The sequence below is a fragment of the Calliopsis andreniformis genome, chromosome 1 (genome assembly GCF_051401765.1).
Source record: "Calliopsis andreniformis isolate RMS-2024a chromosome 1, iyCalAndr_principal, whole genome shotgun sequence".
Taxonomy (NCBI): Eukaryota; Metazoa; Arthropoda; class Insecta; order Hymenoptera; family Andrenidae; genus Calliopsis; species Calliopsis andreniformis.
The window spans coordinates 8,011,620-8,039,479 of record NC_135062.1 but is presented as its reverse complement, the minus strand read 5'-3'; the positions used below and the strand labels follow the sequence as shown (position 1 = coordinate 8,039,479).

The following is a 27,860-nucleotide window of genomic DNA, read 5'->3' as shown; positions in this document are numbered from 1 at the left end:
CATACAAATCCATCATGTAACTACAAAAGAAACTAGAAACGCCATAATTCAGCCAAAATGTTTATCCACGAAGCCACCCAACCCATTTCATAGAAATAAATTCTCACATTTTGATCAATTTCACGTAAAATCGCTAGGGTATCATGAAATATGTTTCATCGCCCCGAATGCCAGAGATATAGGCAGTGGAAACGGGAGCAAGCCAAGAAGTCGAAGGACGCGAAGAAGAAAGTCAAGAAGGAGAAGCGCAAGGAGCCAGTGACAGATTGCATCGACGAGGAAGAGGAAGCCCACGTTAAGGAAGCATCGCTAAAGGTCGAAAGTCGCAAATGCAAGAAAAAGCAGGAAAAAGTTAAAAGAAGAAGACCAAAACTATTAATAGGAGCCCCAGTGAAACGCGTTACTCTCGCGGAATTACTCGTGAGGAAAATTCAGCCCCCGATAGAAGTAAGACATCGGATTCTCAATGCGCGTCATATTCCTTGCCTATATCATACTGGAGTGGCTACGGATGGCGGATGGGATGGCCAGAAAAGAACAAGTAAAATTACATAACATGGATACTATATTAAGACTCTAATTAGGAAACCTCATAACTTCACTTTTGATGAAAAATGACATTTCAATCTCATTCATGTAAATAGTAAAAAATATGTTCAATTCATTTTTATTAGATGTATTGAATTTTCAAGAATTTATACTCATTTCAGTCAAAATGTGAAATGAGAAATAAAGTTTCATATACGGATACTCAAAAAAATTGAATCTAAATATGTAGACATTTTTGTTTCACTTCAACTATTGTAAGTTCAGTTTTTCATAAATCCATAAATACCTGCAGTCTCTGCTGTACCCTCTTACCCCTTAAAGAAACTTTCATTAAAAAGAATGACTATGCAACTATCACGCCTAAAATTTTCCTTCAGCCTGGGACTTGTGCAAGCATTCCTTCGAGCCCCTTTTTACCCCAAAGATAATACTATTGACGTCAAGGAAAGCGATAATGCCTAAAATCGTGTTACGACGTTATCCACGATACCGTTTCTTACTATGTGCTTTTCGTAGGAACGTCATCACCCAGGCACACGCACGTGATAAGATATCCCCCGAGGATTCCCAAGAAAAGGAAACGCGCAGCAAGGAAACCGACGAAAGGCGAGAAAAAAGCAAAAGGAATGAAGGAAAAAACGGAAGACGAGGCTAGCGATGAATCGAAGACCGCAGCGTCGGATAAAGGCACAGCAGAAGCAAAGGTCAAGGGTGAGCGAAAGAGGAAAAGACTGAAGCGCCGGAAGGTCGACAGGAAAACGGAGTCGGAATCTGAATCGGAAGACAGCGAGTGCGATAGCATTTGCTCCTTCGACAGTGAAGTCTACCTTGCAGGTAACTCTCATCACTCCTTCTTAATAGAGCAAGTTGTATTTATTTCAAAATCGATAGAATGTATTCTTTTCGCGTGATAGATTGCACACACAGTTTCTGTGATAACAGACAGAATGAAATAATCGACGGTTGATCCGATTGAATATTCTTGTGTAAATTCTATTGAGAGAATAGCAGGAATTTAGTCTGCAGGTAATGTCTTTCTGCGTACACGTTAGATATAAATTGTTTAAACATCATTCGTACGTTGGTTGTTTGAGGATGTAATACATTTGCCAAACTGGTTAATATGCATAGGTTTGGTGGAAATAATCTTGAAACCAGTGCTTCATTGAGAGTGTGGAAAATAATGATGTTGTAATATACAATCTACAAGATGGTTCCATTTAATATGAAAATAATATCGTTTAAAAGGAAGGCTGAATTTTAAAAAACTCATATATTATTTACAGGGATTTTAAAATGTATTTCGAAAAAATTACAGTAAAATTGGATCCATTGAGGAAATGTCCTCGGAGGATACCAAAATTCTAAATAAAATCTAGTTTCTTAAAGAACAAACAGAAATGATGGAACTTTGAAAAACATAGGAATATCTTCTAAAGAAACAATATTAAGAAAGGCATTCTTTTAAAAAAGGAACATAATGTTGAAATGTTTCTACAACTTTCAGTTACCGACTTACATTATCTTTTTAATTCTAAACTACACACATAGTTTCTTATATCTTCTTAGCATGTTTTTGGTTATGGGATATAAACTTTGTTTTTATAAATTTGAGTAATACTCAGATAATACATAAGACAAGTTTCTGAGATTTCAAAAAAACTTATTAGAATACTTTCAGAGCAGATTTCAAGAATCTCATTCAGAATTATTAGGAACCCATATGACTGACTCAGAATTAATTTAAAAAGTTAGAAACAAGATTGTAATCTTGCTATAGTACCTCTACTAAAAATCCTTCAAAACATCTTCAGTTTCACGACCTCAGCTTTCAAAACAAAATTCCAGAAATTAAAATGAGCCACCTTGTGTAGTATGTTTATAATATCCAGTTTATGCCTATTATTCTTAGTGTGCGTATTTCATTGATCAGGCTTAAAATTAACACCGGATGACAAGAAGAAGCTGAAGAAGTACCAACGTCAAAATCAAGAGGCAAGTGGTGAAGAACAGGCTTAATTTCATCAAAAAGGAGTGCAAGGGACTAAAACTAAATCAAAATTGGTTTGATAACTAATATAAATGCACAAATGGATTACTCGACGAACGAAGAGAGGTAGGTTTATAGAAAATACACAATGAACTGATAACCAGAAACTACTGTTCAAGTGTAATATACTGAATCAAAACGTTCTTAATAGGGCAATTACACTGATAGTCTAGAATCGTTCACGTAACAGGTGTATCCCGTTTCCGCGAAGACAAGTTTCCACTAGAATCACTTAGCTACAGGACTTAACTATTGCAAAGACAAAGACATGAACTACTAAAAATTGATAATTACATGTACAAATGAAGCTTATAATTAGCCAAAAAATTAAGTTAAGTAACTAACAAAATAATCTTCTGCCCAGCATCATAAAAAATAAGAATATGTTCAGATGTATCATTAAAGGAGCTTGAAATAAAGTTGTATAAGCTAAAAATAACACAAAATTTCTGTATTATTCTTATTCCTGTGCATTGTTGAAATGTTCAGTGTGTACTCAATATCTGATTTAAAAATTTGTAGTCCTTCCTTTAAAGTCAGCTAATGGGATCTTCCTTAATAGGCCGATCTTCAAGGAGTACTGCTACACAGGATCTGTATAGCTGCAGAAACGATCCAATAAGAATTTCCTTTACGATATTTGGGCGGCGTCCAAGTCTACCAACCTCTGTTCTTTTTTTTTAAGGCAGTCTTGTGAAACAGAATTTTGTCAAGCGACCCCATTGAAGGCGTCATCAGCGGCCATCTTGGATATTTAACTTAAGGTGGAAAAAATCGTCAATGTTATTCCTTCTCCTTTTGTGCTCTTTACTTCCTCCATGATTCCATCGTTAGCATTATGTACTTTGGTTTTTATAGCCTCCAGTTTCCTCCATGATTTTCTCGCTCATATTAAATATTTCCTTTTTATAGCCTCCACTTTCCTTCCTTGTTATTTAGCTCATGTTAAATATTTCCGCGAGGGACCAGTGAATATTTTGATTTGGGAAACAATCATTTCGTCATAACAAAGGTAAAAAATGAATTTCCAGTAATGATCCAGTAATGATTAGATTCTTTTCTTCTGCGACAAAAAATAAAGTTTGCTAAACTCGAAATAACTTTTTATTTATAGCTGATTATGGAACTGTATAGGACATTCTGGCTTGGTTTACGCAACTAATTTTGTATTTGAATAATTTATGAATGCTTAAGTGTAATGCATACTCTTCAAATATAGGAACTTTCAGTTAATTAAAAAACAAGGAAGAAAATGAAGTTCTGACAGTACAATAAAACTATATTCTCAATATAAAAATGACGTTATTCTTTAACTTAAAGATCATTACCAAATACATAATTAAGTTTTACTCATTATCAATTCTTCTTAGCGAAGATCAGACTGATTTCTAACAAACTGATGAAACGTAGAAGTTATAATACATAACAGAAATTTGTACTTAATAAAAGATTTAAAATTTGCTTTACTATCACGTAATATTAATCCAGTAAACTGACAATTAAGTAATGATATTGATAAATAGAAACAAATTTTTTAAATCCGTCTGATTTATTATAAGTTTATGTAATTCTTATTTATTATGTCAGAGTTTTATTACTACCCAAGTAATTAAAATTGTTTTACTCTATTATAAGATTCCGTGCTTAGAATTATCTCCAACGCGACCAAATAAGACTTATGATGCAATGGTTTATGAAGAATCTTCAACTTGAAGAATATCTCGTAATGAAACTGAACATACATGTAATATTCATACAGAAGTACTGTGAACAAGGTCAATTTTTTCCTTTTAATAGAATTTTCCAAGGTGTATTCTACAGAAGTAGACTCAATGATAAATATCAGTTCCATGACCCATCAGAAAATATCAATGGAAAAACATACATTCGCGAAAAGTAATCTACTTTGTCACTACTTAAGTCCCATTATATTTCCAGTAACATTCAAAGTATACAAGTATCCAGCATGACAACTGGCTAGAGTAGAATGCCTTTAGCTATAAGCTCATCAGACTGCCTTGAGCCTATGTATCTCCTCGCACTCTATTAACGATGAACCCACAACGACAGAGAAATTCTGAAGTCAATCCTTGCGTTGATAGCTCACAGTTCTTTCATCAATTATGTATCAAACTAGAACTCGTTTCCTAGAAACTCATTTCTAAATACGTTGAATGTATCAGCGAATTTATAACGAGAGAGTATATGCTCACCTTACAAACTTGTTATATACATATTCAGCGTTAATCGCGTTAGAATAACCAATAAAGGAAAAGAACCACATTGCTTTAAGACTGAAATGTAGGTGTAGTACCAGTTTAGAAGCCAGAGGTATGTTGCATTGTGCACGTATCTCTGAACATCACGTTCAGGAATTGTCTTCGGATCAGTTCAACAATCGTTTAGTTATAGTATTCCCATCCAGACAACATTGATAGACCAGCAAAGTTTATATGCCGAGAAACGGGCTCCTTATCTACTCCTAGTGGCAACTGTCGGTTATCGGGCGACGATTTCAGACGCTGTCCGAAAAAGAGTTTACGTCCGAGCAACTGCGCTCAGTGCATGGACGGTCGTCGACGTGGACGGCCGGAATTGCATAAATTCGTCGTTAAAATAGCCACTGGAGGCATAGTGAATTTCATACAATTTGTTCGTTGAACAGCCGTGACCAGTGTCCCCGCCGTTACCCAGGATACGAGAGACCATGAAGTTCTACTGCGACAAGATACCAAGGCTCATCCGTGAGTAAAAGTCTTTTTTAAGTGTAATTCGATGCAGGTTTAACGTTAGCACTGAGTTGTCCGATTAACCTTGCTACAATTCGTTCAACCAACCCTTAAGCGGTTTGATGTGAGTCACAGCATTTTTAGTATGCAAATTCTAACGTTAGATTCGAGTTTTTTGACAGCAATAATACTTATGGGGAACTTACAGATATTAATTAAATAGAAAGTTCTGAAGATTCAGTATACTAGAAAACTGAGACGAAAAGTATAATTTGAAAAAGTTGAGTACTTGGTCATTTAAAGACTTTCAAATATCCAAACAATAAAATTTTAAAATCTTTGCTACTAACATAGTTTACTGTCTGTACCTAGATGCAGACAGATGAAGATTAAAATCTACTCAGAAGACAAAATTTTGTTAAATTGAAGAAACCTTTTTATCTGAATGAACTGTATAACAATCACTCTAATAGTGATTTTCCTATTAAAAGTTATGAATGTGATTACTTCAGTGATAAATGAATGGTATTAGAAAGATATTAACGCTTGTTGAAATAATTATAGTCAATAACTGTCATTTTTTAATACATAGTTGCTTGATTGACGTGGGGTGAAAGGAATTGAAATTATGAAGCTCTTTCAATCAAGAACGAGCAGTGTCGAAAAGGATTAATGAAATCATCGATTATGTTACAGATTTGCAACGATCAATCGATCATTTCAATCTGTTTTGATAAATGCTCGTGCAATGATATTTCTAAATGCAAGTTATACGTGAACTAGTTTTTTAAGAGGCAAAAAACATTCGCAAGCTAGTAATCGAATGCAAAAACTCTCATTATAATTTTTCCCACTAAACAACATATATTATGCTCACAGTTTCAAGCAATATATATTTTATAAAGCAACTTTTATCTATGCAAAATATTACAAGTATTGCAAATCGTTTCCCTTGAAAGTATCGAAAGCGATTAGAAACGTCTTGCCGCCATTTTCTGTAGTTCACTGGAGCCCTTTGAATAACTGTTTAATTATGCAGAACATGCAAAAATGTTTCTAGTAAACATCATCACATTAAATTCCATTCAAAATATGGAAGAAGTTATAGCAATAGCAGTTCATATCTGTTCTATTAGAGGCATTAGCAAACTATGAAAATTATGAAAAGAATTGCCTTCCTATTTTCAATAAATCTAACCTCTTGTATTTTTATACGATATAATCTGAATATTTTAATTTTTGAACAAATTGAATTACCGTATACTTTGTTGCAAGTATCTTATTTTAATGATTAACGATAGTGTTTATCAACGTCCTTTAGAGAACATAGCTAAAGAGTTAAATTTAAAAAATGATTTCATGTAGACAATTCTGCGTACCATCACTTTATCGAATTCCATAGTAACAGACCTACATTCAAAGAAATTTCGCAAGTAAACCTGCTTTCTTCCCCTAGATACTTTACCATCATTTTCTCATCACTTTGGAACGTAGATCACGGAACATAATTGCGATGACAGAGATTCTTCGGTACCTTTGTTACCAGGAAAAAGCTTTTGCTCGTGCTTCCTTTACTTTCTTTCACGAACCACTTCGCCGTGACAGTGACATATTTCAACAGTTACGTTATCGAGACGGATAAACAATTCAAGACAGTATTATCAAACACGGTTTGCGAAATGCGATTACGCGTAATTGGATTATACATACGCGGACATATGAGCAAATTGTGATACTTCAAGGACAAGTTGTAGGAGACAAAACAGAAAGTACTAAAAATATATTAAAGTAAAATATTAGATAATTTGTTATACTCTATTTAAGAAAGTACAAGCAATAAATAGATAATAAATTTTTATGTAAATTTATATTTCTATAAGCTCAACTGAACAAAAGGAATCTAAACAGAGATTTATTTTATTCGTCAAATATTATACCTTTCTTACTATTCTATTTTTTATATTTTATGCAATATTCACTTTATTACACATTCAAAATTCCCATTAATACATAAACACTGGCTTAAAAATAAACACAGTAATAAAAAAGAAGAAGGTAAAAATTCTAAATTCAAAAAAACACCTCGATAAAGAATATCAGAGAGTGTAGAAAATGCTTCGTAAAAATAGTTTAAAATATTTTCATAAAATACAACTTGATCGAAAATAACCGAATGCTGATCGATCGATTTGGAGAACGTTTCCATTGATTGTTATACGAAGAAGATGGACGAAAACGTGTTGCCTGGTGCAAACGATATCACTTAATCCGTTAAAACACGTGTTCCCTTCCTGTTTCTCCGTTTCGTAACATTTGCCAAATTCAAGGAAAACCGACGGAATATGCGTGATACTCTCATTCATTTTAACACCTGCCACATCGTGCGATTTCTGGAACTCTAACAGTAGCAATTTCATCTAAACCGATTAAACTTCGCTAGAATTTCGCTATTTCACTTCCCAACCACCGAAGTTTAAATCATCGTCGACTATGTGATATTACGCTTGAGGATGGAGTGGATTTAATTTCCATTATTTATTTTCCATGGTGGCAATAGTCGTACCATTGCCAACTAACACTTCACATTACGTCCAAAAGTAGCAAGTAGCTTCACCTTGGTCACAATCCCCTTATGTACTTCTTGCATTCTGCATTCGTTCAAGAGCATCAAGATTTCAAGGTCTCTCGAGTCTGTGACTGTAGGGGTTGCAATTAATTGTTTCAGTAATTGTCGTTTTTCAAATACGTTTTATGTGAAATGCAAGGAAAATAATAAGGAATGTAATGTCCTGAAGGATTCTAAGATTCAGAAATTTCCAAGTCTACAAATATATGTATAAATATTTAAATTGTCATTTGAAGTTGCAATAGTAAATCACAGAAATGTTTGAAGTTAAAATTATCAGTACTGATAAAAGCCATGTTTTCGTGAATTTTAATACGATGAAAGAGTTGAAATAAATTATTAATCTTAAAAACAAAAATAAATTATTGTAACACTTACAAGAAATACCACTATTTCTTTCACATATATTATTTACTATTAAAATAATACAATTATTCAGATAGTCCCAAATCAAATCTATAAGTAATATAATATCCATAGAATTAAATATTCAAGATTTAACATAAGAATAGTACTTGCTGGACATACCTGAAGCTACGTCGTTTAAATGGAAAAATATCTAATATCTTTTAGTTGTACGTTTCATTCCACACAACATTTTGTTTGAATAGTAAATGTGCTAATAGCTAGGTTTGAATAAAAAAAAAACTCGTTGGCGTCAATCGTCAGAAAATACCAGGAAATGGTTAATGACACACTAGGCATAAACAAATAATTGAATATTTTTTCCGGATCATTAACGACGGAATGCAAAACCAGATCAAGATTGTCGGTTTTGTTATTGAACAATTTATGAGACTTTCTCGATGTGTGTTCTTCCTGCGCAGCATGATGAATAGGTAACACTTTTTCGAGCGTTTACGCAGTAAAGAGGAAGGACTCGGCTTTGGTCTAGTTTGCCTTCAAAAATGACAAAAAGGCGTCTGGAATGACGTCTATGAGAAACTTGTCAGAAGGGAATCATTATTTTTAACTACTTCTGAGAGAACATTGCAATTACATTATTTTTTTCCGACAGTTGGTTGATAAACGTGTATCCTAGAAATGTGATTTAAGTGCAGAAAAAAATTAATGCGATATTTTTTACATAATGATAAAGAGAGACAAGAGGAAGACATTGAAAAATATTGCCTTAAAAACAATTTATAATCACTTTAATTAGTCCATTGAGTTATCTTGAAACTTAAATTTGTTCGATGGATTCAAAGTAGTAAAAGTTTGATGAACCTAAACTGTAATACAATCGAAGTTGAATTTCCTTCAGCTATTTCGAATTATTAGAATACATCGAAGTGTTTTCAATAATTTGAATAATAATATTGAATAATAATTACACGAATAATGAAATAGTTCGGCTCAGCTTCAATTAAACGATATTCTGCTGACTAAATCTAAGTTAGCATATGAATTTACGCACTAGTCGTCTTAATTATCTATCACAAAAAAAATTAATGAGGTATAAAAACAACGCTTTAGCGATTCGCAAGCCATGAACTTGTAGGGACTATCGAGGAGACACGTGCTATGAAAACATCCGCTCAATGAACGATTCCTCTGAACTGACAAAGCTATTGATAAACTGCAAACGGCATAATAACTTTCCTTGACAAAAGAAGTTATCATGAAGTTTCTAGTTCATCATTTGTTATAACAAATCTATACTTGTTGCCGGAATGTTTGAGGAGATAGTTACGAGATGATAAATGTAATACAACAACGTTGTTTGTTTCACCAGGATCGAGCAGATCGACATAAAAAAGAAAATAATTACATAACAGTTTGCAAACTGTAACAGTCACGTTAAAAAATTTGCAAGCATTTCGATCAGTGATTTTCATTAATGCAAATTCAAATTTTAGAACCTGTTTGAACATTTCAACTGATTTGAAGTTATCGCGAATCTGTTATGTTGAAACGTCAATTACACGATTGAAAAACATTATTTCCTACGACAAGATCGAATACGCCAATTGTAATGCGTGGATTCATGCAAATTTTACTTAATAATGATCAATTTAAGTAAAATAGTACTGTTTAGTCTTTTTCCAATAAATTGTGCAGCTTAAACTTGTATGTATGTTACATATGGTAAAAAGTTAATTATTGTTTGTATGTACAGGTAATTTAACATTAAGTATTACGCCAATATACTTATATGTATAGATGTGATACGTTTTTCAAGGTCGACACTAGAGCATAATCGACGATCAACTTTGTCACGATCGAATGTTGCAAGTGGCTAGAGATTAATCACAAAAACTGCCATAAAAGAAGGTTCTTCCGTAAATATTAAACGCCAAACATATATCATCAACTACGTAACACAGTATAGATTTGAATCTACCATGTGAAGTTTAGATTAATTACACGCCTCGTTAAATAACGCTTTTTAATTGGTATCATAAAATTGCGATGTCTCATAGGAAGAACTTCCTCTTAACGACGCTTACTTGTAAGTCAGGCTTCATATGCAGAATTTTGAACGCGAACTCTGTACATATCGGATCATTACTCTTACAATTAGAAATGGAAAAATCTGTGGTACGAAATGCTTGAATTAATTACCCAGATCGTTAACGACGTGGCCAATAAGAACATCGCACAGAAACTGTCTTCAGTGGTTCGTGTTAAATTATACCTTAGGTCATATTTCTTGAATAATTGTGCTACATTAATCATACTTAAATGATTTTGCATTTATTGCAATAGTGATTAGTAATACGAATTAGAGCTCGGTGCAATTTTCTTCATTTAAAGTTTCGCTTTGTATATTAGATCGTTTCTACGTAACTTCGAATGAAAACGACTTGGCATTTTTATTAACCCTTTCCCTTACAATTTTCTTTCGTAATATTATCACCTTTACTGCCGATCTGAAACATGTAACTACCTTAAACTGCCAACAGTAAAGCTCCCATTGAGCTAACATAGACGTCTCACGCGATGGTGCGTGATCGGTTACTTGCGAAAGTACACGAGCCAGACTCGTCAAAGTAAGGCAAGGGGTTAATAATTGTCGTCATTTTGTTCTTTTGTCTTTAAAAAAGCATAAAATCATGATTCTTTGAAGACCATTTCGTGTATAAAAAATATTATGAAGGGGTATTTTCTATATAAAGTCTCGAAGTTTGTTATGATCAAGTAGGTATTTAGACTGGAATTGATGACTTTTTGACTACTTATTTAGTATTAAATACTGAAGTATTTAGGTATATTGATGTCTAAATGTATAGACGTTAAATTATTGAAACTATTATGTCCTTATTAAATATTCAAGCATTTTTCAAATCAAATAATCGAAGCTTAAGTTTAATACTTCATACTTAAATATTGAAGAACATTGTGTCTTTATTGATTCAGGAATTATGAGGGTCGTTCATTTGTTAACTCTACAAAACAAAAATATTTATATTTACTTTAAATATAAAATATTAAGTACCTTGGCATTAAAATTGAAAAGAAATTGAAAAAGTGGAGTAAACCACCTTAATCTATAAACGAACCATATATATTCTAGTATTTAAGTATCCTAAGTGTCCTAAGTATCTAGTAGTCTAGAACATTCTATTCATAAGAAAATAAAACAGAGAAACAATGGGCAGGTGATTCCAAGAAATAGTACACAGGATGTTTCCAAACATGTGGGACATTTTTAGAGGATAGATTCTAGACAGGAAGACAATGAAACAAAAATTCATGTGCACGTATGTCCGAAAGCACTTGATTTTTTAGTTACATGCTACTGTATATTGCGTGGTGTGATACTTTCTTTACGAGCTATCAACTTTTTTTACGAGTCTATAAGACGTATATTGTTGAATATTTTTAAGACATTTGAATTATGTTATAAGACGTCTAGGCATAAAATGGACATAAAATGGACGTCTTTAAGACGTCATGTGCTATCTAGGAAAACGAACATACGTTCATATAAACCATTTTGTTATCTATGTATGTAGAATCGATCCACAATAAATGTCCCACATGTTTGGAACCATTCTGTATACAGCGACGAGCTTATAACGAACAAAAATTATATTGCTTGTGACAAAGTAAACAAGACGAAAAATAGCTGTCTGACAAGCTAATTCCAAAGTTCTCGTATACAACTTTATATTCCACTTTTGTGTATTAATGCTAAGAAAATACTACTCCTTTTCTTTCACGCTTTCTCACGTCTTTATTCAAACTCCGTCGACCGCGAAAGTAAGCGCTTCAAAATATTATGCGCTGTATCTATACCACGCGGACCAATCTTGATATGCAAATTATAACCGCCGCGAAACCGATCATAATTTCCCAGTTTATCGCAAAAAAAGTTCCGACCTTCGTAACGGCGAAATCCAGCGATATTCCATCGTTACACACAATTTTTCTGCCACTTTTCTTTTCTGTTGTACAGAGAAGACACAAAGTGTTGGACACAGGTGTCATGAGTAAGACTAGACTAAATCCTTGTATTTATAAAGATTTGGAAAGAAAATTTGCTGCAGAATACTGAACTCTTTGTAATACTGAAACTTATGGCAACATTTTAAAGGGAGATAGTCTAATATTTTCGTAAACTTTAACAACTTTCTTAAATTTAATTTCAATCTTATTTTATTTTACCTTTACATTTATCTTTTACTGGTGATTTTGCCACAAGGTTTTTTTACAAATATTCATCGATGATGAAATATATTTTTACTCATTAATTGTTATTTTGAATATGAAAATATGTACATTGAACTTTTGACTGTATTATTAATAAACGCGAAGGTTGGTTAAGATTCTTGATTCTCAAGCAATTATATTACAAATCTATCATTTGTTTTTGTAACATGAAAGTTACTGCGATATTAAACGAGTTATTTCGTATGTTTATTTAATATATGTTTAGTCAGAGTGAGTTTAAATGGAAATAAATGCTAGCTTAGCTTTACAATATCTTTAGTTGTCATATATATATAGTACATGCTTACATAGCAAAACAACTTAATCGCTCTCATGTTGTATTTTAATTTTTAACCTTACTTTTGTATAACACATATTCCCATATTAATTTTATAAATATTTAATAATTATTTTTTATATATCGATCGAAGTATAAACTCAAATTTTCGAAAAACATAAATTATATTACTTTACTAACAGAATTGACCCATATCATCGTATCAACTGAGAGTAAAGTTATTCAATCTATAAAAACTCTTTTTAGCCTAAATTACAATTTCATATCCCTATGATAAATAATTAGCAGTAGTGAATATTAGCTTAAGAAAAAGAATATTAACTCAGAAACAATAAATTCACAATTCGCCAAACGAAGAGAAAAAAAAGTAAATATTAAAGTCATTAAATTTGCTCAGAATATAGACTTTAACAAGTTACGTGAAGCAAGGTAGCGAACGCTCTTAACGTGTTACTCGACAAATATACTCTTTCCATTAATAGTTCAAGGAAGCGTTCCTTCGCGTTTTCAAAAGGTATGAATATCATCCAGTTATAGGGTGTTAACCTATTTATATTACTTACAGGTATGGAATTAACAGATCTTCCGTGGCACCGGTCCATTAAATCCAGATCGCATTACATTCGTGTGACATTAAGTTATATAAGGAAACCACGTGCAATGATAACAGAGAAGACATATTAATCGTGACGAGACGTCAGGAAATTACATAAAATCAGTGAAAACTTCGATCTAACATATGATCTGACCTAGACCTGACCCATTCCGAGCGTCAGACGAGTTCGTGTGTGCCCTACATTTTAGACCCGATTATCATACTCGAGTAATATACTTTCCTCTGATAAAGCAGTTTTCTGATAGACAGACCACCACGAAAATGAAAGTTGTCTAACATCTTCTCTGTCAAAGTCTACGCGACCTATATAACGATCACAAAGTTCACAAATCACTATTTGCGCCGAATAATTATGTAAATTACGCTTGGAGGGAGCTAGAAAAAGAACTAAGATGAGGGAAAAGTCGAGCAATCGCGGACATTCCAACAAGTGATCAGAGCGGCACGTGCCCAGTGGATCAGTTTGAGTAAATAATACTGATATGTTTACTGCTTTGATATTTTATATCAACAAGAAGCTCAGACAACTCGTAGAAGAATTTACAATCTCTCAAAGCAAAAGACTTGGACCACTTTTCTGAATATTTCATCGTCTCTGAATTAAAAGTGAAATGTGAGAATTGAGGTTTGTATGCCACTCGTGTCGATGAGAATTTAGGGGAGATCACTGGAATTCTTTGTAAAAGGGAATCTGAGATCTCGTTTTAGAGTTCAGTGTCTAATCCGTCGACATTGTGTTTTAATGCTAAATCATAGAAGAATCGAAGAAGCTGGTAAAGGAAACCTTATGGAGCGTCTTTGGTTTTTTCCAGATCATTAAACAGAGTAAGACGTCATATTCTCTACGAATGACACATAATCACACACTTATGCATAACTGCTCTATTTACTTCTCCTATCGTTAGAAACAGATTGACGGTAATTAGAATTAACAGAACGCGACAGAAACCACGTTTCCTGCGTTGAGGATTCGACGACGTTCTAGATCGAGTCACGTGCTGTATGTTTCCATTCGATACCTTCTCTGACCACTCGAAGCAGGATTCTGGGCATAATCGAATCAGATATGCTAATTAAGACAGACGTTAGCGGTTGTCCGAGGCAAGAGAACGATAAGCCATCGTCCACGAACTAAGCAGTTTCGTGAATATTAAATTAACAAAAAGAACGGCTCATATAAATACGAATTTTATATTCACCTATTCATTCTCTACTTCTCATTTTCAAACACTACGATAAATCATTGATTACGAATTTATTGCTTTCCAAATTCAATGTAAATATTGCTTATTAGCGGAATCCTAAATTGGCCATATTATTTGTAAAAATCGTAGTTTTGGAATGTAAATACTGTGTATGCAAGAACGAGCCTGTAATAGCAATTTGGAGATTAATTCATTCTACTGAAAGAAATAACTTAGTAGCCATTGCCGAATCTTAATATAAATGACTGTATGACAGATTAAGGAGATACTCCACTTAAGAAAAACATAGAAGAAAAATACTCTATCAGTATCCAGCAGGAAGATATTATTAGTTTCTTTATCGTTATTGTAATCAATATTTTTTTTTCAAAAGTCCTTGCAACAGAATATGCAAGTATCCAACGAAATTACATAGGGTAAGGGTACCAATTACTGTGCCCCTCTTTTTTATTTCCATATGTAACAAGTAGTATTACTTCTAAACTGAAAGTACCTATTCGATTTTATCAGAAATACAAATATGTTTAGTTTAATCAGTAAAATACTAGGACGAGAAGAGTAATCGATTGGCATACAGTAATTAACACTCTTACCCTATTATCATAAGAATGCCACGAAATCGCAGCAAATGAACAACTCCAACTCCATTACCATTGCATCGTTTTGTATCTGAGAAACGTGACTTTCTAATCGGAAGGCGGGAACAGAGCGATACGGGGTGCTTCATTTGATCCATTTATGTTTTGAACAGTAGTCGAGGCTTCCTTATCGTACATGCGACTCTGATATTTATATTTCAATTTTTCCTTATCAGAGTGCTAAATACAGAAAAACAGAAGAAAAGAGCAGTGCAAAGATGACCCGCTACAAGTTCGATTTTGTATTGTTTCTGGTAGGCTTGACCTTTCTGACATCACGCCACGCCTCTTGTATATTCAAAATCTCAGTCAATAAAACGCTCGACATATATAAGTGAATTGTATTTTTTGTAAGTCTGTATGATGCAGTTTTGTCGTTCAAATTATTTTTATTATTTTTTTATATTTTTTATATTTATGAAGAAACTATCTCTTTCCATTTACCCCTTTCATTAACGTAGGCAAGACGAGATTGGGACGAATCATCTGACCTTTTTCCTTTCTCGATACATTTCTTTAATTCGAATAGATTTGCTATGTTCAATAATAAAAACGTCCAAAAATAGTTCTCAATTTTATCTTATTTACCTCACGAAACCTACCATTCCGCGAACACACTGCTCCGCCCACGAATATAACTTGTAAATTATAAAACTCCGATTCCTTCGGATCAAAGGATTTCCAGAAAATTAGCTTCAACTAAAATTTAATTCTTACCATCGTTTTATCGTATAAATTGTGATCATTTTAATACCAAATAAAGTGAGTGGGAAGGAATTTGTATCCTCTTGGAAAAATAAAAATTTCTAACAAAAAACGGAAAGGTCAAGAATTAAATTTTCCTAAAATAAGCTTTTTTTACTATCTTCACTATTTCTTCCCAAAACAGTATCTCTTATATTTTAAAAATAAGATGTGTGCCCAAATAAAAAGATCAATAAAAACAAGAAATGTCGAAGTTCACAGGCCAAACCACCGAACAATACACAAAGCTTCAACACCTACAAATAACTGCTTGTCACTATTATCATCTTCAAATCCTTCTTCTCCAGTAAACAGCACCTTTCCCTAACTGTACAAGTCAACACTCTTCAACAGATTGGCATGTTTTTCACTTCACACAAGTGTCAAAGATAAAACACTTCTTGTTGCCCTCGCACGATCATCTGCTACCAATATTTCTTCTGTCAAGAATGTAATACCGATTCTGCATAGCAAGGCTCCAGTTCGATGCCCTTGCAAATATTTTCAACCACCTTCCATCACCCTCTAGCGAAGAACAGATCTGCAGGAGCGGGTTGAAAGCACGAGTTATCAAAGATGCATCTGAATGTGAACCCTAGCCTGCTTTTGTTGTTACAATGGGTTAGTGTCGATTTGCAGCATCTCGTGTCTGAACAGAATGCCGATAGAAACGCCGATGCAAGGTTAATGGAACGTTGGCTGGAAGATTAGATTCGAAGTCGGTCATGCTTGCTAACCGGTTGCTCCATGACAATGCGTCTTTGGGAAAAAGTAAACAGTTTAACTATCGAGGGAAGTCACATTGTATGCAATTGGGAAACGTGACGGGAGATGTTCAATGAATTCTTTGATGATGCTTTAAAGCCATGTATAGACAATGTCGCGGGGTCAGAACTGAAGATACGGCAAACATTAATGAGTATGTGATAACTAATTAACGACTTTTATTTTTGTAAGTGGATTTTAATCTGCTTAACGGATTAAATTAATCCGGACTGCACGAGTTTTCAACCACAGAGGGCAATATAGAGTATTTCCCCTTGATAGGAACTCGTTGTGAGATTGGTTAGATTGTCTGCCTCGCGTAGAATTGTTTATGTGTAATTTTTCTTTTTAAATCCTTTTCTAAATAAAAGTAGGTATCTACTTTTTCTAATAAAAGATTTGTAAGAAAAACATTTGTTCAGTGCTTGCAAGATTTAAAGTTTGAAAATAGTGTAAAAATGAAATTGTAAAATTTCTAAATAAAAATATTTCATCAGAAAAAGCTTTAAAAAAACTACTCTTTCCATTTATAAGAAATTACCACTTTTTAAAAAATTTCTTCTGTATTTTTCTTGAGAATACATTTCTCTTGCACTGTCTGATAAACTAATCTACTCTACTAATAAATAGATTATAAGTAAAGGGCAAAGTAGAATATTAATGTTAAGGGAATTACATAAAAAATAATACTTGTACATATATTCCCCATATTTCATATTTAAACAAACTTTCTGTTCTAGAGCAAACAATTTTAAAACTCCTTTATGACGTGAGCTTAGCAATTGTCAACAAAGTATGAAAGAGATTACAATAACTTAACAGTAATTACTTGAAATGACAATTAGCTGTTATATAGACCTATTTCAATCATCTATACATACATTATGCATCCTGTTGATCGTAAAGAGCCAAGTGTTCATTAGAAAAAACAACAAGTAAGAAAGTATCGCTACTAAATAATATTTTATTAGATCCATACCACGTGTAAGAGGAACATAGTAAAAATTATTTGCAAGTTCATCGACTGTTTTGCCACATCAAAACATTATCAAACAGAATGAAAATACCAATTCGATTTGCTTGATGTATTAATGGATTATGTGTGAGAAGGTTTCTAAGAACTCTGCGAAGCATGATCGTCATTAATGAACATAACCGATAATGACATGTAGAAACAACTTTTATAGGAACTTGTCAATGGTCTGACCATTCTTGTCGTTAGCATAAACCTTTAATAAGCTATCTCGTTGCCTCTGGAATTATGCATACCTGACGCTATACGAATTATATGTTCACTAGGACATTACTTTGCGTAATTTTCGCATTTTGATAAAATACTTAGTGTCATGCCAAACGTGATCGAGTGTCTGAAAAAATTGAAATTTACTGTACGTGACAATGTACAAAGTTTGACACGTAAACAGCTTCTCATTCAGTGATGAGTTTACAATAAACCATATGCTTCGAAGGTGAACTCCGACTGAGAACCTAGTATGGTCTTACCAAAGATACGAATGATAGTGTAGGAATAAACAACACTCTTTTATTCAAAATTATTTCAAATTGTAGTGAATACAGCAACGAGATTATAACAGGAATACTATACATGTATAAAGGACTATATGGATATTTTCAACAACTTGGTACATATTATACAATACGTAACAAAATTTCTTACAGCTGACTTCACTTAACTTCATCTTTTTGAAAAAATTAAAAATTGTCAAGTTACTAAATTTTCAAAATACCATGTTTCACTTTTTACGATATTGACATCATACCGAAAATGGTACCGAAATATAATTTTAACATAAAATCATAAAAAAATTGATTATTTGTGAACACAGAATAATTTTTGAGTCGAATTAAAATTTATACAAATGATTCATTTTACCATTATATTATTATTCCTAATACTTGAAGTCTCTGTAAGTTTTAATCTGCAGCAAACTTTTAATAAGAAGTACGTATACGTATGCTTCTTCTTTAAAGTAGATAAAGTCAATGGTCAGACCATGAGAGCTGTTACCTCTTAAGAGCCTACAATTTATTCACTGGTATGGCGATAGTATTCAAACTATTTTCTCGAAATGAAAGCACGGTATTAGACAATTGTATTATTTATTTTCCAAATTTTTCATGTAGAATGAAAATAGTAGAAACTTATTAATGTATCCTGAAATTTGTGCACCACATCATTTAAATACTTACAACACAGTCATTTTCAATATCTGCGATGTTGTAACATGATCCGCATGAATTAACCATACAATATTGGAATTTGATCTACATGAATTAACCATAGAATATTAATAACCTCCGTATCCAGAACATCAAAGATAAAAACTTGACAAAGTGTGCTGTACCAATAGACGGTTGCCCCCGCTGTCCGATTACATTTCACGCTCCTTTCATATAAAACTTAAAGTGGACTAGGTTCCACTAATTTTCTTCGTACATTTAATAGCAAAAAATGCCACTGCATGTCAATTTTCTTATAATGCATTTTGCAAGGCGAAACTGGACAAATGCGATTAAATAGACAGTTGGTCACCAGGAAAAAATTTGATCGAGGGAAAAGTAATTGTCACCCAATTAAATGGAGTAAAAGTAGGTTGATTCGTCGTCTGATTACGTGCACTTATAACGTGATCGATGACTAATTTCAACAGAAGGTTTTATATTTATATGGCGAATTCACGAGGTGAGTGTATTACAAGATCGTTGAAAGAAACGGAAGCGAATTAGCGAATAGCTCAAATTTAAATTTGAATTTTATTGAAGACCTATAATCTCAAATTAATTTTCATAGGAAGGAGGGCGGGGTCTGTTAAAAGGAAATTAAGGAAGGTCAACATTGAAAAAAAGCCACTTTTGAGAAAGAAAAGAATAAATTATGGTAATCAGGCACGAGCGGAAATTTTCGTTAAAAAATAGGATTAATTTAATTGAGTTCGGGAGGAATGCTCTTTACAGTGAATAAATATTCATCCATTGATACTATATCTTTAAGCGATGCCTATATTATGCACGTTGAGATTGTGAAATTCGTACTAAACAACATTTACAAGATTTGCCAAATGTAAATAAGAAATGAATCAAAATGAATGATTCAAAAGGGAAGACAGACTAGTTTCAGCGAAATACATTCACAGATTAGTACATCTTAATTTGCGAGAAGGAAGCTTCTAGAAGTAATAAAAATTTGTGTATTAAGAATATATTAAAAGTTAATACGAATAATTCTAATTCATAGCTACTGCAATTTTCGCTTTCAAATTCTCCAAATAGTCACATATTGAGAACCACGTCCAAAATTTGTCCATTTCATTAGAACTCACTAAAATGCAGTCATACTTTTACAATTAATTCTCACTATAAGCTCATAAATTCTATCTACACATCTTTCTCATACTACCAGGTGCTATAATCATAACATTATGACAGAAGATTAAATCATTCGTAAAAAGCCTTGACTGCAAAAATGATCCCATACCTTTCTTAAAGAAATTGCTTTTAATATAATGGGAGTATAAATATTTCCATGGCCGAGGTCAGAATGCGTTTTAACAAGATATAAAAACAGCAACAGGAAACCACAGATAGGGTCGATGATCTCTAACTTATGAAACATAAGAAATTTCGCAATACGCCTTTTAAAGAATTCTAGAACTGTCGCTCGGTCATCGCGTAGCGCTGTTCGCGAATTGACCAGCCTTGAAGTTCGCGCTATACGAAAGGTCCTTGACTCCAAACTGGTTTAAAGTAATTGTCTGGAAACTTTTCCCTCTTATCGAAACCCGCCCCGTGTCTAACAGTAAGTCTATCATTTGATTTCATTTTAGTTAGATTGTATCGCACCAATGAAACTGAATCCACTTGCCTTGGATTCAGAACTATATCCTTTGGAATGTTCACTTTATTCTGAAAACTTTGTATCTGATCAAAATTATGTACGGATCAAATTATAATACTCATAAATGCATGTTGTGTGTTCGAAAAGTGTTTCGATATCTGCTATTAATATGTGAGAGATGATAAGAAAGAATGTTAACCTTTTTGTAAGTATAGTACTTCAGAAGTTTCATAAAAAGATTAATTGTTATAGACTAAGTTTCATAAAACTTGAGACTAATAATAAATTGACATATACAATGTTATGACACCTCATAAATCCATTTCATATTTTGACTAAAAAGTGATCGACCATCTCGTATGTAATGCATTCATGGGAAATTTAAATGTGCAAAAAAATACAGAATTATATTATGCAAAAATATTTAAAATATGGAATCAATCTCTATTCATTTTTCGTGTCTATAAAAATATAAATTCCAATAAATATTTTTTTAAAAATTGAATGATTTTAAAAGCCAATATTTATGGCATGACTTAATACATTCCTTCTTCCACCTATAAAATGTTAAAATCTAAAACACTTTCTTGTCCATGTATCTATTACTGTTTTATCACTGACATTAAATTCTTATGAACCATCAGTTCATAATAATTTATTTGTGCTAAATTTTAAATTCAATTACCTTTAATCTAAGAAAGCATTAAAAGGTATTAAAAAAAAACTCGTTCTTCTGCTTTTTGATTAAAAATCGCCCAATTCTTATAAAAATGTCATTTAAAAATTAATAGAGAAGTGAAGAACTATATAACTATAATAACGACGTAAATTATATTTAACAATAATATGTATATGAAAAAAGGTTAATAGGAATAAGCTTGTATCAACAGGTAGTTAAAAATAACAGATGTCTTTCCAGCTTTCCTAATATATTATGCAAGAGTTCACAAGAAATTGGATGACAATAACGTCACTGGAAAATGGAAAAACCAGGAGGAACAACTTTAATTCACCATTTCACGATTCACGACTTCATACGCGGACCACCCGAAAATACAAAGAGTAGCGTTGCTCATACATTTTATTAAAGGAAACGACCTATTTCCGCAAACCAGGACTTCCTTATTCCTCATCACGTAGTAAAATGTTACATACTGAAGCACTGACGAAACATCTGAACCTAGACATCATCAACAATTTTTAATAAAAACCAGTGACTATGTGATTACAAATTCCCTCCTCGTACAACGCGTTTCGAGCAATTTCTCGTCTGAAAACTATTTTTTATTGTCACATAATAACACCCGACAGTATTAATTATTTCCATAATCACCACTAACCTAGAAAATCATAATCACGCAAAAAGTAGTTTTACTTAGAATTCACGACACGTGATGACAAGGGCTCTAAAGCAGTACAAATTTTTTAATTTAAGGAATTCTTTAATCCTTGCATTTTTAAACTTATTATAACTTGTTCAGGAAGCCATTTACGCCTTTCAGAATTCAAATTGATCAATTCTACTTTTGTAAAAATTTCAATTTTGCATTCAAAACGCATAATTAATGATCAACCTTTCACAAACTGAAAAATTCACCTATATATCTACTGTCATACGATAATAAAATTATACATAATTGCTAGGTAAGCTTAAATATATTTGGCTGAATTTTAAGTTCTTTGTCAAGAATCCACTATTTTAGAAGCAACTAATCATCCCTTAAACAATTCACGATACTATATTCCTTTGTTTGGTAAACTCAGGCTCAGCTTTATTGTTAGTACATTATTATTTATCGTATCGTTATTGTCTTCTGCCTTTTGCTTCATAGAGCTGATAAACGTCGCAAAGACGGTGTTTCAAACGAGAGCAATTATCCATGTTTTCCAAGATCTGTATACGACCAATAGGTTGCTCCTGTAAACAAAAGCAATCGCATGGCAAGCTTATAATTGAACCTAGTAGGCGTTTCGCTGCGCTCTGATACGTTGATGAATGTCTTGGTCACGGTGCGTTGTATACTTGGAACTGGATCGCAAGAAAAGACTGTCCGAATCATATTCAGTGATTGCTGACGTTCTTCTCGCTCGCGTGACTGTGTAAAAAACGATATTACACGTTCAGCGACACATGCTGCGACATAACCTTATTGTATATCAACATGTACCGTACACCAATTAGGGACAAGTTCAAGTTTTCCATTGAAAACTTAAAGAGCTGATTTTTTATGCTCAGCTAATCGAGAATATTTGACTAAATATGAACTCTGTTATCTTCGTCTCTATGAAATGATAATAAACTCTAAATTTTTGATGCACGAGAAATACTGATTTATTTAAAGTTATTTAATATCAAGAAATATTAGAATAATCGTAAGTGTGGAACTAATTACAGATTATGTTACTAAGCAGCGATGCATTTGTGATAAAACGCGAAGCGTGTGTTAGCTGGATATGCTTAGGACGCGAATACTGAACAATAATAACCAGAGCAGTAAGTTGCATGTTTCCTGAGAAACCTTTCGATAAATAATTGATGTGTAATACTTGAGGGGAATGCATTGAGCATTAGTTTCCTCATTTCGAGTTCGCTTGCAATTATAGACACCTGAGGTTTATGTTTGAAAGTTATTGCACCATCTTAGCCTTCATTGCGATAAACTTTTTTATTGTAGGCTAATAAGAAGTTTTAAAGTCAGCTCCTCTTCCATGTAACTTAATTTTAGAATATTAAAAAGTGGAGAAAAGTGCAGGCTTTGAAAGCTATAATCTCGATGACTCGTTATCAATTTCGAGTTTACAAAGGATAGAAGATATCTTGAAATAGAAAATATTTCTAAATTAATTTGTGTACCAATTACTCGGTTTTCTCTGGTTAAATGTGAAAGCGGAATAAAGTGTGAGAATTAAAGAATAGCCATAAGAAGTAAAAACAAATTTATCGATTCAGAGTAATAAAACCATTATGAGACCATTTAGATCATTTTACGTGACATGTGGAATAATATCTTTATAATACCTAACTACAAACCAAGAAAGCGTAACAATATAAACTGGCCATGTCAAATTATATTCAACTTTCTTGCCTAACTTATGTAAAGTTATGTAAACTTATATAAAATTCCCGATTTTTGTCGAAATTTACTATAAAATAATAAACTGAAAGAAAAATTCGTATGGCAATAAAAAATTAAAATCGAAAGGTTATTTTCTGGCTCTTCCTTGTGTAAAAACGACATATTAGAATGCATTTTATGGTTTTACTTCAAAAACACGTACAACTATTCAAAATAATTCCAAGAATGTAACTCCTTGTTGATGTTCAAGACAACGCACTTATATCGCAGCATTTACTATATTATGCAAATTGTGTAAAAAATGGCACATAAAACGACATTCAAAAAAGTTAAGATTACTTTCAGACAAAATTTAAAAGTTTTATTCATTCTTTTTTATTCTGCAGCAATGAAAAAATTTTAGAAATTATTATAAATTATTGTGAACTGCAAAACTCTAACATGAGCATGAGAAAAACTTCAAAAATAAATTGGAACAAACCTCAAACGATATTCGTACCTCGAATTAATTTGAGAAAACACGCGATATCGCAATAAATTTTAATTTCTTGCCCAACGAGATACATATATTCCTTTCCAGGCGGTAATTCGAAGTCCTTTGATGGACCGCCCAGTATTTTGCAAGAAAGCGAATTTGACCCTCAATTAAGAGGGTGGGGTTAATTTGACATTGATCGACAGAATCCGTGAAAGTTATGTGTAACAAACACATGTACCTACTAGATACTTAACATATACTTGACCTTGCTTACGTCAATTTCAGACATAAACTGAGTTACTAATTGAAAAATTAACTTCAGTAGCAGTCAATGTATAACGACACCGATTTCTTTTTCTATGACAATACAAAATGTTTCGTTCTGTGTTTAGGTTTAATGTTAAGACGAAATAGTGTCGATTAAATAAAAAAGACAGCACAAATATAGATTTTATGGAAATAGATTTATAGTTTTAATTATTCTGATAGTGAACTAACTACATAAAAATATTTATAGACACGCAGGCAGAAGAGCCACCACAAGGTTAATGTAAAACACTTTTACAAAAACGCACATTTAATGGGTACGATTATAAAAATACAACAGCATGAAAAAAGTATTTTCACTTAGCTCTCAGACTTTTAATTCTATCATTTAAAGGAAAAAGAAACTCTTATGACGCTTTTTGCTGTCGTTTTTGACCAGCATAAAAATGATAAATTGTACTATAAATATGATTGCAAATCGGGCTATCTGAAAATTAAAAAAAGGATAATCAAATTGTCTGACGTAAAATGGGCGAAAAAGTATCCATATAAATGTATAATGCAAGCAGGAAGGTAGCAGTGAATCGTTAGACTTTCTCGCGGGAATTTTAAATTGTTCTTTCAAAGAGGAAATTATTCTTCTCTGAAAAATATTTGCTAGTTTTACGCTAAAATGTATAAAATAGATACTACTCTTATATTCAGTATAACTTCTTCTTTGTAATGTTAAATAAGAACTGAAAGTTCACTCATCTTCAGTTCATATGAATATTACAATAAGGGTGGTGTAACAGACTCTGTATGTTCTCATAATGAAAGATATTTTGTTCTATAGAAATTATACAATACTTTCATTTAGGAATATTTAAAGATTACTTTTTCACCACTGCTAATTCCAGTACGTAATTAAAATTTTGAAATACTTTACATCCCTAAATACACCTCAAAATACCTCTCCCAAAATTTATTTACACAATCGTTTCAGTGAAAGCGTCTTAACCAGATCTGGATACATTTGTACTATTTCATTCTTTAAATATAATTGTTTCCTTTAATTCTAGCAGTGATTTATAAAGTAACCATTTCACAGTTTAAATGTCTAATAAAATACACTAAACATGTACTGCGAATTAAATTTGTCATACGAAGTGGAATTACTTTGACGACCATTCCCTTTTTTTTATCAGAATTATCATCTCAGATCATATCTTTCATATTAGCAGATAATACAACTTCAAACAATGAAGTTTAAACTTCATTTTAACTAAAATGTACGCCAGTCTAATTTGAAGAACACCCAGGCTCTCACAAAGATAATACAGCCTACGGAGTAATTATCATTCATGAAATCAGAATCGATCATATTATCAACCACTTTTTCCTACGTCAAAGCTCAGCCTCAATCTGACGAAACAATCTCAAGAAAAGTAAACGGGCATCCCCTGACGCACCGAGGCACAGGAACGATCAACCACTATTCAGTTGACCTTTGAACGCCGCGACCACCTGACGAGAACTGCAATTGTCGCATGGGCATGATGATCCTCCGATTCTCCGTCTAGGAGCGGTGATCTTTCCCACCCGTGGTGGGGGACTGGTCCCAGCAACCGATTGGTCAACGGTCCACGTGCTGCAGCCCGCGATCAGCAAGGTGAAACGGCAGGTGGGGGCCGCTGCAATGACTCTAATAGATTTTTTGAACTTCTACCCATCCGTGTTTTCATCACTTTTACACAGAAGCGCACGCGGTACGCATCGTAGACAGAAGAGATTCCGCGACCGATTCGGTGACAGAACGAACTTCACTCTCTCTCTGTCGTTCATGTAGCTTTATCGAAGCTAAATCGTTTCGCGTTCGGCCATCGGGTGTCAACTGAAAGTAGATTGCCTCACCCTAGAAGTGTGTTCCATCGAAGAGACTCTGGATCTTAGAGAAGATCGAGATACTCGGTTGTCATAGAAGTTGTCAAGGAGAAGTGTAAAAGAGACCACATGTCAACGTGGTAGAATTTCGAGGCAAACTCTCGAACCTTCCAAGGAGATCGCCGAGATTCCTCGAGATCGCGTATGGGTGTCAAAGGATTGATCGCGCTGCCTTTCGTAGAGTAGAGTCGATAGACCAGTACGGTTTCGCGCGAGTTCTCTGTGCAAAGACGGTAGCCGTAACATTTTCGTAATCCGTTGAGTCGCTAAGTGATTTCCCTCGCGTACACTGCACCTATCACACTCTCTGTCTCTTGTACACTTCAACTGACCGTGCAACCTTTGCCTCGCGATACTTTCGTCGTTTTCGAGAAAGGGTCCGTGTGAAGTGCAACCATGAAGGACTTCGTGATGATATGGAACCGATTCACCGGGCGACGCTACTCGTCCGTCAATGTGAACCAGAACCAAAGCAGCGATTCCAGCGAGTCGGAGGAGATTACGAACATAAGCCAAAATACCATGACGAACAACATCAGGAGAAAGTCCTCGGTCGTCGTGAATCGTTTCTTTAACGCGCTCCCGGTGCCTCCGGTTGGCAGGCCCAACTGGCCAAAGAGTAAGTAGTCATTCATAATTCGATGGATTCAATGAAACTTTTGATCAATGTCCGCGGTGAACTGTTTGCTCTCGCTAATGGATTTTTTTCATACTGATTATAATGTGTAACACCGGTGCGTTTTCGTTCTTTTTACCACTTAAGAGTAATTACTAGGTCGTAAAGTGAAGTGACTGAGACGAGAAAATAAATGCTGTGCTGTTGCAAAGTTGTCGGTTATTCGAGCGTTTGATTTGTTCTGTTAGGAAAGAAATTACAAAGTAAAATTGATGTTAACAAAAGCATGGTTGATAAAAAGACTGTTGCTAATTTAAGTGGTACTATATCGACTGGATTTTTGAGGCAATAAAAATTTGTTCTTTGATTAGACATCGTTATTACCTACTACGAAGTTTCCCTTACCCCATTTGTGAATTGTCAATGATTTTTGTTATCGTATTTTAGAAATATATTACAGCTTATTGAGAGTGACTCACAGATTATTAAATTCACATTTTAAAGATAGTTTAACTAGTGTCCTGAATGTATTACACTTTTGTGAAAAAACTGTCGCAACTCTACTGTCCATTCTATTGCGTGGAGTATTTTCTAACATTTTCCATCATTTTTAAAAAGTTAATTGTTGACTATTTTTTAGCTTATGTATGTATGTTTCAGAATACCAATTTTCCCAAGTAGAAATTTTGTTCTTGTTTCCCTCGAGAATTTTACATTTTCGAGCTGTGATAGTTGTTTATTTAGAAATGTAATAATATTTGAACTAT

General features: G+C 33.3%; 2 protein-coding genes across 3 annotated transcripts in view; both read left to right on the top strand.

Moving 5' to 3' along the window:
• Positions 1-150: 150 nt before the first annotated feature.
• LOC143182767 (uncharacterized) lies at positions 151-2,568 on the top strand. Its single transcript, XM_076383987.1, has 3 exons — positions 151-541; positions 1,066-1,383; positions 2,483-2,568. The coding sequence occupies exons 1-3, from the start codon at positions 151-153 to the stop codon at positions 2,566-2,568; spliced, it is 795 nt and encodes a 264-aa protein (XP_076240102.1).
• Positions 2,569-5,234: 2,666 nt separating this feature from the next.
• Positions 5,235-27,860, top strand: part of LOC143181719 (scavenger receptor class B member 1) — a 57,903-nt gene continuing 35,277 nt past the window's right edge. The window contains exon 1 of one of the 2 annotated variants that reach the window (XM_076382280.1): positions 5,235-5,343. In XM_076382280.1, coding sequence (XP_076238395.1) covers positions 5,307-5,343 — 37 coding nt within the window. In that variant the 5' untranslated portion in view covers positions 5,235-5,306. Of the gene's footprint in view, positions 5,344-26,300; positions 27,097-27,860 lie in introns of those variants that run through there. The other variant, XM_076382272.1, reaches the window with a different exon arrangement.

What these genes read in the sequence shown, in the direction of transcription:
- LOC143182767 (XM_076383987.1), top strand. Translation starts at nt 151, where the DNA reads ATGTTTCATCGCCCCGAATGCCAGAGATATAGGCAGTGGAAACGGGAG. An exon ending in GGATGGCCAGAAAAGAACAA is followed by an intron (nt 542 to 1,065) that starts GTAAAATTACAT and finishes TGCTTTTCGTAG; the next exon opens with GAACGTCATCACCCAGGCAC. An exon ending in CAGTGAAGTCTACCTTGCAG is followed by an intron (nt 1,384 to 2,482) that starts GTAACTCTCATC and finishes TTCATTGATCAG; the next exon opens with GCTTAAAATTAACACCGGAT.